Below are 20,875 nucleotides of genomic sequence, written 5' to 3'. Positions count from 1 at the left end.
GGATTCAGGGCCCATCTCAGTCCTGAAAAGTTGTCTTACAGTGAGGAGGAGCTGCTCAGAACAAATCTGAGTAATCCAGTGCCTGGACCAGATCCATCCACATTGCCAGAGGGCGACCTGGTCCAAAATCCTCTTGCAGAAGTAGCTAGCCTTCTACACCAAGTTCATCATTTGTCACCTATTTCTTCAGAGCTTTTCTTTTTCTTCTCTTCTCTTCTCTTTTCTTCTTTCGCTCTTGTTGCCCAGGCTGGAGTGCAATGGCACAATCTCGGCTCACCGCAACCTCTGCCTCCTGGGTTCAAGCGATTCTCCTGCCTCAGCCTCCCAAGTAGCTGGAATTACAAGCATGTGCCACCACGCCCGGCTAATTTTGTATTTTTAGTAGAGGCGGGGTTTCTCCATGATCGTCAGGCTGGTGTCGAACTCCTGGTGATCCGGCTGCCTCGGCCTCCCAAAGTGCTGAGATTCCAGGCGAGAGCCACTGCACCTGGCCAGAGCTTGTATTTCTTTAGACTCCCTATACTTTTCCCCAGTTTATGTGGGTATAGGATAGGATGGTCATAATGGTAGGTAGTAGTTTGGAAGAGCCAATGGAAGTAGTTTGGGAGAAGGAATGGAAGAGAAAAAAGTTTTCATATTTATGATGTACATCATTTTGGGAGCTCTGTGGCACAGCTTATTTCATGGTTTCTTTTTTTTCTTTCAGCTCTGGCTTATCAGGACTCCATAGTTCTCCAACAGAGAAATCTTGAAAAGGACTGACCAGTTTTTGCGCTTCTAAAACCATGGCCCATGTAAGTTAATGTTTCTCTGTCCTTTTCGAAATACTGTCAATTTCTGTATCATGTATATAGATTCATTTTTTATTCTGAAACTTCCTGCTTACCAGAGCTTCATCCAAGAACCTGCTCCATGGCTGGGCACGGTGACTCACGCCTGTAATCCGCACTTCAAATGATCCACCTGCCTTGACCTCCCAAAGTGCTGGGATTACAGGCATGAGACATCATCCACCATGACACCTAGCCTTTTTTTTTTTTCTTTTTTTTTTTTTTTTTTTGACACAAGGTCTCACTTGGTCACCCAGGCTGGAATGCAGTGGCATGATCCCAACTAACTGCAGCCCCAACCTCCCAGGCTCAGGTGATCCTCCCACCTCAGCCTCCTGAGTACTGGGGACTACAGGCACGTGCCACCACTCCTGGCTAACTTCTAAAATTTGTTGTAGAGATGGGGTCCCACTACGTTGCCTAAGCTGAACTCGAACTCCTGGGCTCAAGTGATTCTCCCACTTCAGCCCCCCAAAATATTGGCATTATAGGCGTGATCCACCGCTCCTGATCCAATGCCTTTTTTTTTTTTTAAACAAAAATAACATCCAGGAAGAATCTTGTTATATCCCAAATACAGTTGTTAGACCAATGGAACCATCTGCAGATGTTTTGAAATGTGTGTAACTATCATTCAAGGGCATATGTGTACCTGGTGCAGCTAGTGACTGAGGAGGTAGCAGCACCATCCTGAGCGTCAGCTGTTCCTGCTGTTACGTTCTTGTTGGAAACAATTTTCCATACTGTGCTTCACATGTAGCCCTCGTTTTTGTCTAGTGTAAAATGAGTTCCTAAAAGGTTGGAAAAGTATTGAAGAAAATTGTGGAGAAAGAAACAAAGCAAGTGAGAAAAATGAATTTAGTAAAAGAGATGATTAAAATACTTAAAGCAGGCTGGGTGCGGTGGCTCATGCCTGTAATACCAGCACTTCGGGAGGCTGAGGAGGGCGGATCACGAGGTCAGGAGATCGAGACCATCCTGGCTAACATGGTGAAACCCCGTCTCTACTTAAAAAATACAAAAAATTAGCCGGGCGTGGTGGCGGGCGCCTGTAGTCCCAGCTACTTGGGAGGCTGAGGCAGGAGAATGACGTGAACCTGGGAGGCGGAGCTTGCAGTGAGCCAAGATCTGCCACTGCACTCCGGCCTGGGTGACAGAGCGATCTCAAAAAAAAAAAAAAAAATACTAAAAGCAAAGATATTGTGTGTGCACTGACCCACTGTGTCCCATAGTTCTATATTGGAGGAAAATGTGCGAAGCTAGTTTGAGGGATGGAATTGACATACAACACTTTATAATGCTCTGATTTAACATAATGGGAGGCCATGTGTAGTGGCTCACGCCTGTAATCCCTCCTTTGGGAGGCCATTGCTTGAGGCCAGGAATTCAAGGTTGCAGTGAGCTGTGATCACATCACTGTACTCCAGCCTAGGCAACAGCCTGGGCAGCAGAGTGAGACCCTGTCAAAAAAAAAAAAAAAAGAAAAAGAAAAGAAAGAAAAGGGAAGGAAGGAAGAAAAGAAAGAAAATAGAAAATACGTTATGGAAAAACAGGTACCTGGTTAATCGTTAAAATGTCTGATTTTCAGGAATTGATTACTGATGTTAAGTGGGAGGTCCCTATTTTGAGCTTTCCTTAAGATCTGTGATTTGATGACAGAGAGATTTTGGTCTTATCTGATTGCTTATGGGGAAAACTCTAAACTTCTCCACAGATCTGAGTTTTTCAAGTATATAAGATAGGATTTAGTGTTGACTGACCTTGGTTTTTTTGTGTGTTGAGACCCTATGCTATGGAAGGCTTTTAGGGTTAGGTGAATTGGGTAGAGATGTAATTGGGCCTTATAAGGTAAGGCCTAAACTTTCATGTGTGCCTTGGCACCTTTGTCGAGACCCTAAAGGCCTAACCATGAGTTTCCCTGCTCTTACCCGACATGCCCACCCCCAGCGGGAAAGGCTTCCTACTCAGCTAGTTCCCCTATGAGCTGGACAAGTTACACCCCTCATGGTCCTCAACCTAATGGGTTTCACCTCCCTCCTAGCCTATGGAATTATTCAAACAAGCCAATCACATACCACTACAGGAACCAGGGAACACCTCACCTTGTTATTACTGTAAAGCCTGCCTCCCACACCCCTGCTTGTTCATGCTGTTCTTGAATGCAACCCCCTTGTGCCCCTGCGTGATGTATGATGTCCTCTCTCAGGCTCTGAATATATGCATCTAACAAATTGCTGTCAATCTCATCTGTCCGGCGTGGGCTATTTGATTGTCTTGTACTTTTTAGGGCAGGGATCCCTCCTTCACCAATAGGGTGAATAGGATGTGATCAGAATAGGACTGCAAATAGATACATCAATCAATGGAGATTTCCTCCTGCGGAGAAGAATGCCAGGAACGAGGTCCACTGTGTATTTTTACAGGATGTGCTGGTCTAAAGCAGGATTTCTCAACCTTGAAACTATTGACTTTTTTTTTTTTTTGAGACCGAGTCTTACTCTGTCGCCTAGGCTGGAGTGCAGTGGTCTCAGCTCACTGCAACCTCCGTCTCCTGGGTTCAAGTGATTCTACTGCGTCAGCCTCCTGTAGCTGAGATTACAGGCTCCCACCATCACACTCAGCTGATTTTTGTATCTTTAGTAGAGACAGGGCTTCACCATGTTGACTAGGTTGGTCTCAAACTCCTGACCTCAAGTGATCTGCCCACCTTGGCCTCCCAAAGTGTTGGGATTACAGGCATGAGCCACTGCACCTGGCCTGAACTATTAACATTTTGCTGGAGAGTCTTGTATTGTAGGAGGCTGTCCTGTGCATTGTAGGATGTCTAACAGTGTCCTTGGCCTCTACCCATTAGATGCCTGTAACACTCACACCTTTTCCTCCAATTGTGACAACCAAAGTTGTCTCCAGATATGGCCAGATATCTTTTGGGGAGCAAAATGACTCTTCATGAAAATGACTGATACAGGGGGCCAGGCGTGGTGACTCGCGTCTGTAATCCCAGCACTTTGGGAAGCCGAGGCGGGTGCCTCACGAGGTCAGGAGATCGAGACTATCCTGACTAACATGGTAAAACCCCGTCTCTACTAAAAATACAAAAAAATTTGGCCGGGCATGGGGGCGGGCACCTGTAGTCCCAGCTACTCGGGAGACTGAGGCAGGAGAATGGTGTGAACCCGGGAGGTGGAGCTTGCAGTGACCTGAGATCACGCCACTGCACTTCTGCCTGGGCGACAGAGTGAGACTCCGTCTCAAAAAAAAAAAAAAAGAAAATGATTGATACTGGTGTCCCAGTGATATCTTTATGATATCTTCATGATTCAGTATCCTGTAACTCAGCAACAAAAAAACGATGTTTGAGAGATGATAGATGGTGACAAGCAAGAAGATGATTCACATCCGTAAGGATTAGATATTGTAGACATTGAGAATTGGGGAAGACTTTCAAGATTTTATTGAATTAAAATATCTAAAGAAAAAAGAATCTAATATATTAAAAATGTAGACTGCCATCGAACAAATTTTTGAAAGTTTGCTAAAAAATTGGTTATAAAAGGGAAAGTGTTTATACTAAAACCCGAGTTTGTGATGAATTTGAATCTATCTTCTTAGAGATTTTGTAGCACATGTGAGATAAATTTTTATCAATGTTTTTAAATGATCGTTAAAGGGAAAAAGAGAGCCCAAGACCTCATATTTCTTTTTTTTAAATTTTTAAATTTTTAAATTTCTTTTTTTGTAGAGACAGGGTCTTGCTAATGTTGATCAAGCTGGTCTTGAACTTCTGGGCTCAAGTGATTCTCTCATCTGGGCCTCCCAAAGTGCTGGGATTATAGGCATGAGCCTCTGTACTTTGCCTCAAGACCTCATATTTTTAAAGAATTTATGGTGGGCCAGGCGCGGTGGCTCAAGCCTGTAATCCCAGCACTTTGGGAGGCCGAGGCGGGTGGATCACGAGGTCAGGAGATCGAGACTATCCTGGCTAACATGGTGAAACCCCGTCTCTACTAAAAATACAAAAAACTAGCCGGGCGTGGTGGCGGGCGCCTGTAGTCTCAGCTACTTGGGAGGCTGAGGCGGGAGAATGGCGTGAACCCGGGCGGCGGAGCTTGCAGTGAGCCGAGATCACGCCACTGCACTCCAGCCTGGGAGACACAGCGAGACTCCGTCTCAAAAAAAAAAAAAAAAAAAAAAAAAAAGAATTTATGGTGGAGGCACATAGTATTCAAAAGGCTTGTGTGCAATATTTCATTTAATTAGGATTTTTTGGGTTACGTACTCATTTCTAGATATGTTTGGATGAAAATGTCATCATATCTGTAGCCACAGGACTATTTAAGAACATGTAGGCTCAATGCTTCAGAAATACTGATTTTCTTACTGGCCCCTACTCATGTCACAAGTTTTCAGACCAGTGCTGTTTGCATGCCATGTTACCCCTCTCTGCAATGCAATCCTCAATCTCCCCTCTTTCCATTGTAAAAGTATTTAATTTATTTTCACAAGTAATAACTGAGTTTGTTTTTTCAGGGTTCAGTGACATTCAGGGATGTGGCCATAGACTTTTCACAGGAAGAATGGGAATTCCTGGATCCTGCTCAGAGGGACTTATATAGGGATGTGATGTGGGAGAACTATAGCAACTTCATTTCATTAGGTAAGTTTATTTATCCCAAATGATATTAACTTTCTCTGCTGTCAATTTCAGGACTATATTTAGAAAAACGATCTAAAACTTCCACTTTCTGTTCCCAAAGGAATGATTTAAGCTTTGTTAGGTTGGAACTAGGCCTCTCCATTTCATCATGTCCAGTCAGCTATGCCCTTCAGGCTTCCTTCAGACTCTGTAATTCCTGATTTCCTTAGTATCCAAGGAGATGGATTTGAATATGGCAAAAGCATTGTTCAAGAAACCAGACTTCACCATATATTGGAGCTTGGAATTGACATAAATGCTTCACACCACTTTCTAGTCCATCTGCAAGTAGAATACCTAGACATAGGGGTTCTGAGTTTCTCTAAAAATCAAAGGAGTCTGTAGAACATAGATAGTGTGAGATGGATCCAGAAAGGTTGTTTAGAACTCGTAGCCGGGAATGGTGGTGCATGCCTGTAATCCCAGCTACTTGGGAGGCTGAGGTAGGAGAATCACTTAAACCCAGGAGGGGGAGGTTGCAGTGAGCTGAGATCACACCACTGCATTCCATCCTGGGTGACAGAGCAAGACTCCATCCCAAAAACAACCCCTCAAGGCCAGGCATGGTGGCTCATGCCTGTAATTCCAGCACTTTGGGAGACCGATGCAGGTGGATCACTTGAGGTCAGGAGCTCGAGACCAGCCTGGCCAATGTGGTGAAACCCCATCTCTACTAAAAATACAAAAATTAGCCAGGCATGGTGGTATGTGCCTGTAATCCCAGCTACTTGGGAGGGTGAGGCAGGGAGAATTGCTTGAAGCTAGGAGGCTGAGGTTGCAGTGAGTTGAGATCGCGCCACTGCACTCCAGCCTGGGTGACAGAGCGAGACTCCGTCTCAAACAGAAAAAACCCTGAAACACATTCTGTTTCCTATAACAGACGTATTCAGTTCTACCTACTTCGTAATTGAAAATTAAAATCTAAAAGCCTGGCCTTTAACATTGAATGAATATCCTAGAAAAGATCTGAGAATGTCTCAATAAACCTTTTATTATGCACTCATCAAAATGATAACAGTAAATAGCTAATAGCTAATACATATATTATGTGTATATGTTAATAAACATCACCATATATTTGGGCTTAAACATTATTCTAAGCATTGTTCATTATTAATTAATCCTCACAGCAACTCTATGAAAAGATACTATTATCTTCATTTTATTTGAGGAAACATAGACACAAAAGGTTAATAATTTGCTAGGTAACACAGAAACAAAGGCAGGATGTAAAGCCAGACAGTCTGGACCCAGTCTGTGTTCTTCCCTCTACACAATACTGCCTTTCAACAGAGCCTGTGTGAGGTTAAATTATATTAAGGCCTGTTCTTGACCAGATGGTTAATATAATGGCCTTAGTATAATTAATTTAACCTCACACAGGCTATTCGTTGTGACCCTCAAGTTACCTTAATATGAGCATTCTTCAACTGCCTTGCAATTCTTTGCACTTAGGCTTTATAAAGTGTCATATTGATTTATAGTTAATTATAAATTTAACCAAATCTGAATCTAAAGATTTTTGGGTGTATAATTTCATGTCACATTTTTCTTTTAAGCAGGACCTTCCATTTCTAAACCAGATGTGATTACCTTATTGGATGAAGAAGGGAAGGAACCCGGGATGGTTGTAAGGGAAGGGACAAGAAGATACTGCCCTGGTGAGTGAGGGCTGAGCAGGCACTGAGAAATCATTACTGCAGGTAATAGCTAAACTGACTAGGGTGGAGGCACACCCTTGAGATGTTGGGATCTCTCTTCAAAAAGTCCGTGGCCTATGGAGGAAGGGCTTGGGACTTGAAGCAAATTAAGATCTTTTAAGCCTGGACTAGCAAAGGAACTTTCTATTGACCTTGATTGCAACACTGTTTCTCATCTTTCATATTTCTCTCTCACTTTAAAGAGAAGAACTATTCCTGATAGAAGAAAAAAATAATTAAATATAAGAGCAGAGATCAGCAAAATAGAAAAGAAATAAAATTAATAAAGCCAAAAATTGATTTCTTGAAAAGATCAACAAAGATGGTAAACACCTAGTAATTTATGTTCTCTTTTTTTTAAAGAACATAAATTACTAATATCAGGAATGAAAGAGGAATTTTCGCTTTAGATCCAATAGCCATTAAAAGAATAATAAGAGGCCGGGCATGGTGGCTCATACCTGTAATCCCAGCATTTTGGGAGGCCGAGGTAGGCTGGACACTTGAGGTCAGGGGTTCCAAACCAGTCTGGCCAACACAGCAAAACACTGTCTCTACTAAAAATACAAAAATTAGCTGGGCATGGTGGCGGGTGCCTGTAGTCCCAGCCACTCTGGAAGTTGAGACACAAGAGTCTCATGAACCTGGGAGGCAGAGGTTGCAGTGAGCCAAGATCGCGCCATTACACTCCAGCCTGAGTGACAGAGTGAGACTCTACCCCTACTCCAAAAAAAAGAATAATAAGAGAATGCCATGAATTACTTTATGCCAGTAAATTTGATAACTTAAATTTTAAAATTTCTGGAGAAATACAACTTACCGGAACTGACACAAGATGTAAAAGAAATTGAATACCCTTATGCTATTAAAGTAATTGAATTCGTTATCAGAAATCTCCACAAAGAAAATGCCAGCCCCAGATGGTTTCACTGGTGAATTCCATTAAATATCTAAGGAAGAAGTAGCAGCAGTATCGTACAAACTCCTTCCGAAAAGGAATGCATTTTATGAGGCCAACATAACATACCATAACCCGAAAAAGAAATTACAAAAAAAGCATAAACCCATATCTTTTCCATACATAGATACAAAAATTTTAACCAAATATTAACAAATCAAATATAATGATATACAAAAATGATGATTAAGTAGGGTTTCTTTCTACCTGTTAATTCACCATATTAACAGAAAAAGTGAAAGACCATATGATCATTATCTTAGTTCATTTTCTGTTGCTTATAACAGAATACCTTGAAATTCAGTAATTTATAAGGAAAAGGAGTTTATTTCTTACAGTTTTGGAGGCTGAGAAGTCCAGCGTCAAGGGGCTGTGTCTAGTGAGGGCCTTCTTGCTGTTGGGGACTCTGCTGAATTCTGAGGCTTTGCAGGGCATCACATGGCAAGGGGGCTGAACATGCAAATGTGCTAGTTCAGGCCTCCCTTCTTATAAAGTCATCAGTCCCAATCCTGTGATAACCCATTAATTGATTAACTCACCAGTCCGTGAATAGGTTCATCCATTCATGAGAGCAGAGCCGTCATGGCCCAGTCACCTCTTAAAAACCCCACTCTCAATATTGCCATTAGGAATTAATTTTCAACATGAGTTTTGGAGGCAACAAACATTCAAACCAGAGCAGTCATCTTCATATATGTAAAAATAGCATATGACAAAATCCACCATCCATTTATGATAAAAAGCTTTCAGCAAACAAGAAATTGAAGGGAACTTCCTCAATCTGGTAAGGGGCACCTATTAAAAAAATACACTATAAACTGCAAAAATCCATTATCAATAAGAAAAAGAAATGAGACATAAATATCAAAAAACGAAGACGTAAGTCTGCATTTGGAGATGACATGATTGTGTACATAGAAAGTCCTAAGGAATCAAGACAACAACTATTCGAAATAGTAATTGAAAAATCACAATAAGGTCACAGGCTATAAAGTTAATGTTAAAAAATTGGCCGGGCGCGGTGGCTCACGCCTGTAATCCCAGCACTTTGGGAGGCCGAGACGGGCGGATCACAAGGTCAGGAGATCGAGACCATCCTGGCGAACCCGGTGAAACCCCGTCTCTACTAAAAAATACAAAAAACTAGCCGGGTGAGGTGGCGGGCGCCTGTAGTCCCAGCTATTCGGGAGGCTGAGGCAGGAGAATGGCGTGAACCCGGGAGGCGGAGCTTGCAGTGAGCTGAGATCCGGCCACTGCACTCCAGCCTGGGTGACAGAGCGAGACCCTGTCTCAAAAAAAAAAAAAAAAAAAAAAAAAAAAATCAGGCCGGGTGCAGTGGCTCACACATATAATCCCAGCACTTTGGGAGGCCAAGGCAGGCAGATCACTTGAGGTCAGGAGTTCGAGACCAGCCTGACCAACATGATGAAACCCCATCTCTACTAAAAATACAAAAATTAACTGGATGTAGTGGTGCATGCCTGTAATCCCAGCTACTCAGGAGCTGAGGTGGGAAAATTGGTTGCACTCAGGAGGCAGAGTTTGCAGTGAGCCGAGATCATGCCACTGCACTCCAGCTCAGATGATAGAGCAAGACTCCATCTCAAAAAATAAAATAGATAGATAGATAGATAGATAGATAGATAGATGATCAGGGCTGGGCATGGTGGCTCATGCCTGGAATCCCTGCACTGTGGGAGGCCGAGGTGGGTGGATCACCTGAGGTCAGGAGTTCAAGACCAGCCTGGTCAACATGGTGAAACCCCATCTCTACTAAAAATATAAAAATTAGTCAGGCATGGTGGTGCGAGCCTGTAGTCCCAGCTACTGGGAAGGGTGAGGCACGAGAATTGCTTGAACCTGGGAAGTGGAGGTTGCAGTGAGCTGAGATCACACCACTGCACTCTACCCTAGGTGACAGAGTGAGTGAGACTCTGAGTCATAAGTAAATAAATAGCTAAATCAGTTGTGTTTTATATATTAGAAGCAAAAAAAAAAGGAAAAGTAAATAACAATTTATGGGAGTGTCAAAAAACATAAAATACTAAAAATTGAGTTTGATAAAACATATGCAAGACATCTACGCTAAAAACCATAGACCATTGCTAAGAGAAATTAAATAAGGCCTAAATAAATAGAAATAATCATTTTTGGAATGGGAAGACTCAGTATTATAAAAATTTCAATTTTATTAATTCAATATAATTCCAGTCATAATCCTAGCAGGCTTTTTTTTTTTTTTTTTGGTAGAAATTAGCAAGCAGATTCTAAGATTTATACAAAATAACAAATGACTTAGCATATCCCAAGCAACTTGAAAACATAAGAACATATTACAGGACTTAGATGACATGACATCAAGATATTTCAGGATTTAAAATTACCCGATGTTGGCTTGGCACGTGCCTATAGTCCCAGTTACTCAGGAGGCCAAGGAAGGAGAATCGCGTGAATCTGGGAGGCGCAGGGAGGTCGCGCTACTGCACTCCAGCCTGGGTGACAGAGTGAGACTCTATCTCAAAAAACAAACAAACAAACAAACTTCAGGATTTATTAAAACTACAGTGATCAAGACAGTATGATATTGGCAAAGATCACCGAACAAAACAGAACAGAGGTCCTAGAAACATACCCTGCCATGCACACACTTAAAGGGTCATTTATTGTTTGACAAAGATGCCAAAGCATTCCAATGGGGAGAAGAAAGTCTTTTCAACATATAGTACTAGAATAACTGGGGAAACAAATAAACAAACCTCTCAACCTTTACCTCATACCAAAATTAATTTGAGATGGTTTTTAGACCTACATATAAACGCTAAAATCATAAAGTTTTTAGAGGGAAACAGGACAGTGATGAGTATCCCAACTTATGACTTGGCAGTAGGCAAAGGTTTCTTGAGTGAAAACAATAACCATAAAAATAAAAAAATCAGGCCGGGTGAGGTGGCTTACACCTGTAATCCTAGCACTTTGGGAGGCCAAGGCAGGCGGATCACCTGATTTTGGGAGTTTGAGACCAGCCTGGCCAACAAGGCAAAACCTGATCTCTACTGAAAATACAAAAATTAGCCGTGCGTGGTGGCATGCCTGTAATCCCAACTACTCGGGAGGCTGAGGCAGGACAGTCACTTGAACCTGGGAGGTGGAGGTTCCAGTGAGCCAAGATCACACCACTGCACACCAGCTTGGGTGACAGAGTGGGACTCCGTCTCAAAATAAATAAATAATTAATACATTAGACTTTATCCAAATTGAAAACTTTGTCTCATGAGAATATACCAATAAGAAGATGAATGGGTAAGTCACAGACTGGGAGAGTAATAGTGGTAAAACGTATCTGACAAGGGACCAGTATCTAGTGTATATACAACTCAGTGCTAAAATGATAAGTAGCCCAATTAAAAGTGAGTGAAAGGCACACCAATACCATGAATAGACTGAGCAACAGCAAGGAATAAACTCTTGATACATGCAACAACTTGGGTGAATTTCAAGGAAATTATGCTGAGTGACAAAATCAATCACAAATGGTTATGCACTACATGACTTTACGTATGTAATATTTGCAAAATAACATAGACATGGAAAAACAAATTAGTGGTTTCCAAGGGTAGGGATGTAGGGAGGAGAGGATGGTTTGGGTTAGAAAGGGGTAACACAAGGAAGTCTTGCAGTCATGGTACGGGTGAGTATCTTGATTGTGGTGGTGGTTTTAGCAGGCTACCTGTGATAAAATTGCATAGAGCTATGCACATAAACACACGAGTGCACATAGAACTGGTGAAGTCTAAGTAAGCTCTATGGAATATACCAACATTAATTTCTTTCTTTTTTTATTTTTATTTTTTTGAGACAGAGTCTCACTCTGTCGCCCAGGCTGGAGTGCAGTGGCGGGATCTCGGCTCACTGCACCCTCCACCTCCAGGGTTTATGTGATTCTCCCACCGCAGCCCCTCAAGTAGCTGGGATTACAGGCATGTGCCACCACACCCGGCTAATTTTGTATTTTTAGTAGAGAAGGAGTTTAACCATGTTGGCCAGTCTGGTTTCGAACTCCTGACCTCAGGTGATCCACCCATCTTGGCCTCCCAAAGTGCTGGGATTAGAGGCATGAGCCACCGCGCCTGGCCACATGAATTTCTTGATTTGAATATTGTACTATACTTGCCTAAGATGTTAACACTGGGAGGGGCTGGGTGAAGTCTACACAGGACTTTTCTGTACATTTTTGTGCAACTTCCATTGGATCTGTAATTATTTTAAAATAAAAAAAATTTTTTAGGCGAGGCGCGGTGGCTCAAGCCTGTAATCCCAGCACTTTGGGAGGCCGAGACGGGCGGATCACGAGGTCAGGAGATCGAGACCATCCTGGCTAACCCGGTGAAACCCTGTCTCTACTAAAAAATACAAAAAATAGCCGGGCGAAGTGGCGGGCGCCTGTAGTCCCAGCTACTCGGGAGGCTGAGGCAGGAGAATGGCGTAAACCCGGGAGACGGAGCTTGCAGTGAGCTGAGATCCAGTCACTGCACTCCAGCCTGGGCAACAGCACGAGACTCTGTCACCAAAAAAAAAAAAAAAAAAAAAAAAAAAAAGTTTTTTTTTAAGGATGCTGTTGAGGAGAAAGGGGAAAAGATTTGACAAAGAGAGGGGCTACTCTTTTTTTGAATCAGTGACTACAGTTTCATCTCTATCTAAATCTGTATTAGTCATCTTAAGCTGCCATAACAGAATACCATAGTCTGGGTGGCTTAAACACCAGATATGTATTTTCTCACGATTCTAGAGGCTGGAAGTCCGAAATCAGGGTGCCGGGTTCTGGTGAAGTCTCTCTTCCTGTCTTGCAGGCAGCTGTCTTCTTGCTGTGTCCCCATATGACACAGAGAGAGAAAGAGGCCATTCTCTTCCTTTTTTTTTCCCTTTTTTTTTTTTTTTTTTTTTTTTTTTGTTTGAGACAAGGTTTCACTCTGTTGCCCAGGCTGGAGTGTAATGGTACCATCACAGCTCACTGCAGTCTCCAACTCCTGGGCCCAAGCAATCCTCCCGTCTCAGCCTTCTGAGTAGCTGGGTTTACCGGCACATGCCTCCACACTTAGCTATTTTTAAAAAACATTTTTTGTAGAGACAGAGAGCTCACTGTATTCCCTAGGCTGGTCTTGAACTCCTGGGCTCAAGTGATCCTCCCACCTCAGCCTCCCAAGGTGCTGGGATGATAGGCGCAAGCCACTGCACCTGGCCCTCTTCCTCTCCTTAAATTACCTGGCCAGTAATTCTAGTGGATTAGGACCCCACCTTTAGGCCTCATTTAACCTCAATTACCTCCTAAAAGCCCCATCTCCAAATACAGTTAGTTAGGGCTTCAACATTAAAATTTTGGGGAACACAGTTCAGTCCATATTTAGGACCCAGTTTCTTTCCAGCTTCTATCATGATTAGGTTGATATGTCTTTCATTGGCTAGAAATATATTCCTTCATTTATTTGGCAAGTACTTGAGCGCCTAGTCGGAACTACGTGTCGTGCTGGACGCTAGTGGAGCAGATGTGAATGAGACCGATAGGTCCCAGCAATCATGTTTCCATCTTAATAGGAGTAAGGACATTAAGTAAACAAGTACACCAATACATAACACTAGGTAGCGACAAGGATTAAGTAAAGTAAGAAGGGCCAGGCGCAGTGGCTCATACCTGTAATCCCAGCACTTTGAGAGGCTGAGACGGGAGGATCACTTGAGGCCAGGAGTTCGAGACCAGCCTGGCCAACATTGTGAAACCTGTCTCTGCTGAAAATACGAAAATTAGCTGGGTGTGGTGGCACACGCCTGTAGTCCCAACTACTCAGCAGGCTGAGGCAGAAGTATCGCTTGAACCTGGGATGTGGAGGTTGCAGTGAGCCGAGATCCCGCTGCTGCATTCCAGCCTGGGCAAGAATGGAAGTTGGCAAGTAGAGAGGGATATTTTAAATAGGGTGGTCAGGACATTTTGAGGAGGTGATACTTGAGTAGTGACATGAAAAAAGAGCCGGCCACATGAATATCTAAAGCAAGGACATTCCTGGCAGAGAACAGCAAATACAAAGGCTTTGGGTGGGGAGAGGGGAGCTTTGTATGTTTGAGGAACTGCAAGAAGCCCAAGATGATTCAGATGCTTATTCAAAAGGTAAGTGAAAGGTATAGAAACAAGATAATGTTAGGCAAAAGCAAGATCATGTAATGGTTTGTATATCATAGGAGAAGGCATTTGACTTTGTGTGTGTGTGTGTGTGTGTGTGTGTGTGTGTGTGTGTGTGTGATGGAATCTCGCTCTGTTGCCCAGGCTGGAGTGCAGTTGCGTGATCTCGGCTCACTGCAACCTTCACCTCCCGGGTTCAAGCGATTCTCCCACTTCAGCCTCCAGAGTAGCTGGGATTATAGGTGCCTGCCACCGCGCCTGGCTAATTTTTGTATTTTTAGTAGAGACAGGGTTTCACTATGTTGGCCAGGCTAGTCTTGAACTCCTGACCTGGTGATCCACCCACCTTGGCCTCAGCCTCCCAAGTAGCTGGGACTATAGGCGCATGCCCATGCCACCACCCCTGGAAAATTTTTGTATTTTTTTGTAGAGACGGCGGTTTTGCTATGTTGCCCAGGCTGGTCTTGAACTCCTGGGCTCAAGTGATTCTCCCACCTCAGTCTCCCAAAGTGCTGGGATTACAGGCATGAGCCACTGCACTCAGCTGCATCTGACATTTTTTATTTTAAGTGTGGTAGAAAGCTGCTGGAGATTTTTGAGCAGGGGAGTAACATGAGCTGGTTTTTTTTTTTTTTTTTTTTTTTTTTTTTTTTTTTTTTGAGATGGAGTCTCGCTCTGTTGCCCAGACTGGAGTGTAGTGGCGTGATCTCAGCTCACTGCTGAGCTGGGTTCAAGTAATTCTCCTGCTTCAGCCTCCCAAGTAGTTAGGATTACAGGCACACACTACCACACTCAGCTAATTTTTGTATTTTTAGTAGAGATGGGGTTTCACCATGTTGGTCAGGCTGGTCTCGAACGCCTGACCTCGTGATCCACCTGCTTCAGCCTCCCAAAGTGCTGGAATTACAGGCATGAGCCACCACACCCGGCCTACATGAGCTGATTTTTAAATATCACTCTACAGAGAATAGATTGAATAAGGGCATGATGGATCGTTGGAAGACCCACTAGGAGGCTATTTCATTTGTTCAAATTGAAGATGATACTGGTTTTGCTGAGAATGGTACTAGTGGGAGGTTGAGAGAAAATGTTAGATTCCTGATAGGTTTGCCTGGTACATGCTGGGCTGCTCTTCTCTGAATACTTCCCTTACTGCGCATGGACTGCAACAGCCTGCACTAGGCTGCCCCCATCAATGGAAACAGCATCCTATCCACAGTGTTGGTAAGGAAGATCTTTTTCTTTTTCTTTCTTTTTTTTTTTTTTTTTGGGAGATAGGGTCTTCTCTGTTGCCTCAGGCTGGAGGACAGTTACATGAACATGTCTCACTGCAGCCTCAACTTCCTGGGCTCAAGTGATCCTCCCACCTCAGCCTCCTGAGTAGCTGGACCTACAGGTGCGCACCACCACACATGGCTAATTTTTAAGCATTTTTTGTAGACACAGTGTCTGACTGTGTTGCCAGGTTGGTCTAAACCTCCTGGCCTCAAGGGATCCTCCCACCTTGGCCTCCCAAAGTGCTGGTATTACAGGTGTGAGCCACTGTGCCCAGCCATTTTTGTCTATTAATTGATGTATTTTATCCGTCTACATTTCATTAATTTTCTTATATATTTGGATTTAAATATGCTGTCTTCCCAGTGTTTTTCTGTTTGCTCAATATGTTCTTCCTTTTTTCATTCACCTGCCTTTTTTGGATTAATCAAGCATTTTTATTCTAGTTTTTCCTTTTATAACATGATCGTTATACATACATTTAGTTCTCTTCTTGTGGTTGCCTTAGAGATTAACAAATACATTATTTACTTATTGCATCGAACCTGCAATTAGCTTCTTTATATCTTTCTCAAACTTGTAGGGATCTTAATATAATTTTTTTTTTTTTTTTTTTTGAGACAGAGTCTGGCTCTGTTGCCCTGGCTGGAGGGCAGTGGCAAGATCTCAGCTCAATGCAAGCTCCACCTCCCGGGTTCACACCATTCTCCTGCCTCAGCCTCCCGAGTAGCTAGGACTACAGGTGCCCACCACCACGCCCAGCTATTTTTTTTTTTGGATTTTTAGTAGAGATGGGGTTTCACCGTGTTGGCCAGGATGGTCTCAATATCCTGACCTTGTGATTCACCAGCCTCGGCCTCCCAAAGTGCTGGGATTACAGGCATGAGCCACCACACCCGGCCGGCTCTTAATAGAATTTAAAAAAAAGTATTCATTTATTTATAGAGGCAGGGTCTCACTCCATCACTGAGGCTGGAGTGCAGTAGTGTGATCATAGCTCACTGCAACCTCAAACTCCTGGGCTCAAGCAGTTCACCCACTTCAGCCTCTTGGGTAGGTAGGACTACGGGTACACACCACCATGCCTGGCTAATTTGTTTTATTTTGGAGATGGGGTTCTCACTGTGTTGGCCAGGCTGGTCTTGAACTCTTGGGCTCAAATGATCCTCCTGTCTCAACCTCCCAAAGTACTGTGATTACAGGCGTGAGCCACTGTACCCAACCCTTAATAGTAGTTTAATTCCTTTTATGTGTCCTCAGTTTTTTGTGCATTTGTTGTCATATATCTTTTTTTTTTTTTTTTTTTTTGTGATATACAGTCTCACTCTATTGCCTAGGCTGGAGTGAAGTGGTGGGATTCTAGCTCACTGCAACCTCTGCCACCTGGGTTCAAGTGATTCTCCCACCTCAGCCTCTTGAGTAGCTGGGACTACAGGCATGCACCACCATGCCGGCTAATTTTTGTATTTTTTAGTAGAGACGGGGTTTCACCATGTTGGCCAGGCTGGTCTTGAACTCCTGATCCCAGGTGATCCCCCCACCTCAGCCTCCCAAAGTGCTGGGATTACAGGCGTGAGCCACTGTACCCAGCCATGTTGTCATGTATCTTAATTCCACAAATTAATCCCCACAGGGCATTAATTTCTAATTGTAATATGTAGTGAATGTTTGTTTACATTTGCCCACATGTTTACCTTTTACAGTGCGCCTTATTATTTTCTGCATTGCATTGCTTTTATCTGGAACCATTTTCTGTGTACCCAAATAACTTACTTAGTATTTATTTTATTGTGCCCACTGGCAATACATTCTCTTACGTTTGATTAGAAAATGTATTTATTTCGTCTTAATTTTTTTTTTTTTTGAGACGGAGCCTCGCACTCTGTCCCCCAGGCTGGAGTGCAGTGGCACGATCTTGGCTCACTGCAAGCTCTGCCTCCTGGGTTCACGCCATTCTCCTGCCTCAGCCTCCTGAGTAGCTGGGACTACAGGCGCATGCCACCACGCCCAGCTAATTTTTTTTGTATTTTTAGTAGAGACGGGGTTTTACCACCTTAGCCAGGATGGTCTTGATCTCCTGACCTCGCGATCCGCCCGCCTCGGCCTCCCAAAGTGCTGGGATTACAGGCGTGAGCCACCGCGCCCGGCCGTTCATCTTAATTTTTACAGGGTACAAAATTTTGTCTTTATTTTTGTGGAGAATAGAATTCTGAGTTGGCAGTTATTTTCTCTTAGCAAATATCCCCTCCTTGTCTTCTGTCTTTTATTATTTCCATTGAGTAGTAGTTTGTCACTTACATTGTAACTCCTTCAGAGGTAATTGTTTTACAGGTATTTTTTCCTTTTAGCTGCTTTTAGAATTTTTTTTAAACAGATTACTGTGGTGTGCGTACCTTTATATTGCAGTGAAATGTAAAAATCCCAATTATATTGTGGAATAGTTTTATAGTGTGGTGGATATTGTGGTGTTATCTGCTGGAAGTATTTAGGAAGTTTTTTTTCTGTTTGTTTGTTTGTTTGTTTTAAAGACAGGGTCTTGCTTGGATGCCCAGGTTGGGGTGCAGTGATACGATTTTAGCTCACAGCAGCTTCACCCTCTTGGGCTCAAGTGATCCTCCTACCTCAGCCTCTCAAGTAGCTTGGACCACAGGTGCACACCACCATACCCAGTGAACTTTTGTATTTTTTTAGAGATGGGGTCTCCCTATGTTGCCCAGGATAGTCTCAAACTCCTAGCCTCAAGTAGTTTTCCCTCCTTGGCTTCTCAAATTGTTGAGATTACAGGCCTGAGTCACTAGGCTCAGCTGGGAATTTTTTTAAATCTTGGGTTTGATGTCTTTTGTCAGTTTGGGAAAATTCTGGTTACTATATCTTCGGATAGTGTTTGTTTCTCATTTTTGTTCTTTTCTCTGTGTGGGTTACACATATGTTAGACACTTTAATGTTGTTCCATGTATCTTTTACATTCTTTTCTGGTTTTTGGGGTTTTTTTGGTTTTTTTTTTTGAGACGGGGTGTGACTCTGTTGTCCAGGCTGGGGTACAGTGGTACAATCTCAGCTCACTGCAGCCTCCACTTCCCCGGCTCAAGCACCACCAAACCCAGCTACTTTTTTTTTTGTTTTGTTTTGTTTTTTTGTATTTTTAGTAGAGGCAGGGTTTCACCATGTTGGCCATGCTGGTCTCAAGCTTGTGGAGTTTGAGTTCAAAGCAATCTGCCCACCTTGGCCTCCTAAAGTGCTGGGATTACAGGCCTGAGCCACTGCGCCCAGCCTATCTGTTGTTCTTTTTTATTCCTTTCAACCTTGGTATCTTCTTCAAATCCACGCCTGTATTCATTAGTCTTCTCGTGTGCTAAGTCTAACCTGTTGTTAAAGCTACCTGTTAGATTTTTAATTTTCATTTCAACATTTGTATTTATATATAATATAAAAATTATGTATTTTATATATATATATATATATATATATATTTTTTTTTTTTTTTTTTTTGAGACAGAGTCTTGCTCTGCCACCCAGATTGGAGTGCAGTCATGTCATCTTGGCTCACTGCAACCTCTGCCTCCTGAGGTTCAAGTGATCCTCCTGCCTCAACCTTCCGAGTAGCTGGGATTACAGGTGCACACCACCATGCCTGGCTAATGTTTAGTAGAGATGGGGTTTTGCCATGTTGCTCAGGCTGGTCTGAAACTCCTGAGCTCAGGTGATCTACCCGCCTCGGCCTCCCAAAGTGCTGGGATTACAGGCATGAGCCACAGTGCCTAGTCTGTAAATTCACATTTTCAAAGAGCATTAAAGAAGTTAATTAAACTGGTATATTATTCTGATAAAATACAACCTTTTTTAGTTCTAGAGGAGAATAAATTATGTTATTCCTCTTTTTTTTTTTTTTTTGGAATAGAGTTCCCCTCTTATAGCCCAGGCTGGAATGCAATGGCGTAATCTCGGCTCGCTGCAGCCACTGCCTCCTGGGTTCAAGTGATTCTCCTGCCTCAGCCTCCCAAGTAGCTGGAAATACAGGCACGTGGCACCACATCTGGCTAATTTTTTGTATTTTTAGTAGAGATGGGGTTTCACCATGTTGGCCAGGCTGGTGTTGAACTCCTGACCTCAGGTGATCCACCCACCTCGGCCTCCCAAAGTGCTGGGATTACAGGTGTGAGCCACCATGCCCGACCCTCTTCTTGTTGAATAGAATTTTCCACTGAGATACAGAGTCAGGGCATTGATAAAAAAAAATACAAGCCAGCTTAAGTTCCACCTCTTGTTTCTGGGATATCCTGGGGAGGAACCAGTTGCTGTTATTTCCTATGAGAGCTGCTTCTTCCAAAGCAGGTACAGCACTTCCTACAGGAGGTCCCAGAAGGTTGCAGCACAGGTCAAATCCTGACTCTGGAGTTCAAGACCAGCCTGGCTAACATGATGAAACCCTGTCTCTACTAAAAATACAAAGTTGGACGGGCGTGGTGGCACATGCTTGTAATCCCAGCTACTTGGGAGGCTGACGCAGGAGAATCACTTGAACCCAGGAGGAGGAGGTTGCAGTGAGCCGAGATTGCACCACTGCACTCCAGCCTGGGCGACAGAGTGAGACTTCATGTCCAAACAAACAAATAAACAAACAAACAAAAAATCCTAACTTCCCTGACTGTCCTGATAAGACATCCTCCAGAACCTACATATCAGGGAGTCAGCTGGTGTTACCCTGATAAATAGGAGCTGGGCATTCTGATCTCATGAAGGCCAACCTAGACTAAAGGGGTCAGCTTCCCAGGTTTATCAGTGACAGCTGTATATTTGTGTATTTGTGGCTTGAACACGTCAAACAGAAGTATCGACTCAAGTACCTACTCAGTCCTTTAAAAATGTACTTAAAAGCCAGTTACACAATTTCATTTAAAATGATATGTCGATCCTTAATTCAAATCCCTGTAGTATTATTGCATGGCACCCAGCTACTTATATTTCTGTTCTATAGGCTTTGCCTGTTCTAGGTGACTGTCTGGTGACCAAAGAAAGCCATTAGAAATTGACTTTTCCAAGGGAATATGTGTGGGCAAAGAGAAAGAAGACTTTTTTTTTTTTTTTTTTTTTAATCACTCTGTTGCCCAGTCTGGAGTGCAGTGGCACAATATTGGCTCACCTCAACTTCCACCTCCCGGGTTCAAATGATTCTCCTGCCTCAGCCTCCTGAGTAGCTGGGGTTACAGGCGCGTGCCACCACACCCAGCTAATTTTTGTATTTTTAGT

At 43.2% G+C, this 20,875-nt stretch overlaps 2 protein-coding genes across 7 annotated transcripts in view; both read left to right on the top strand.

Annotated features, from left to right (window-relative positions):
• Positions 1-20,875, top strand: part of LOC126942129 (60S ribosomal protein L37-like) — a 303,593-nt gene that overhangs the window by 37,730 nt on the left and 244,988 nt on the right. Inside the window, exon 1 of one of the 4 annotated variants that reach the window (XM_050769378.1) lies at positions 20,085-20,088. The exons of the other annotated variants lie outside the window; for them this stretch is intronic. The gene's annotated coding sequence lies outside the window, so the exon portion shown is untranslated. Of the gene's footprint in view, positions 1-20,084; positions 20,089-20,875 lie in introns of those variants that run through there. 4 annotated transcript variants of the gene reach the window in all.
• Positions 1-20,875, top strand: part of ZFP14 (ZFP14 zinc finger protein) — a 40,342-nt gene that overhangs the window by 9,635 nt on the left and 9,832 nt on the right. The window contains exons 2-4 of one of the 3 annotated variants that reach the window (XM_050769057.1): positions 707-794; positions 5,361-5,487; positions 7,089-7,187. In XM_050769057.1, the coding sequence (XP_050625014.1) occupies positions 786-794; positions 5,361-5,487; positions 7,089-7,187 (235 nt within the window). In that variant the 5' untranslated portion in view covers positions 707-785. Of the gene's footprint in view, positions 1-706; positions 795-5,360; positions 5,488-7,085; positions 7,188-20,875 lie in introns of those variants that run through there. The other 2 variants (XM_050769056.1, XM_050769058.1) reach the window with 2 other exon arrangements.

The sequence above is a fragment of the Macaca thibetana genome, chromosome 19, assembly GCF_024542745.1.
Source record: "Macaca thibetana thibetana isolate TM-01 chromosome 19, ASM2454274v1, whole genome shotgun sequence".
NCBI lineage: Eukaryota > Metazoa > Chordata > Mammalia > Primates > Cercopithecidae > Macaca > Macaca thibetana.
This window is presented reverse-complemented; position numbering and strand designations above follow the sequence as displayed.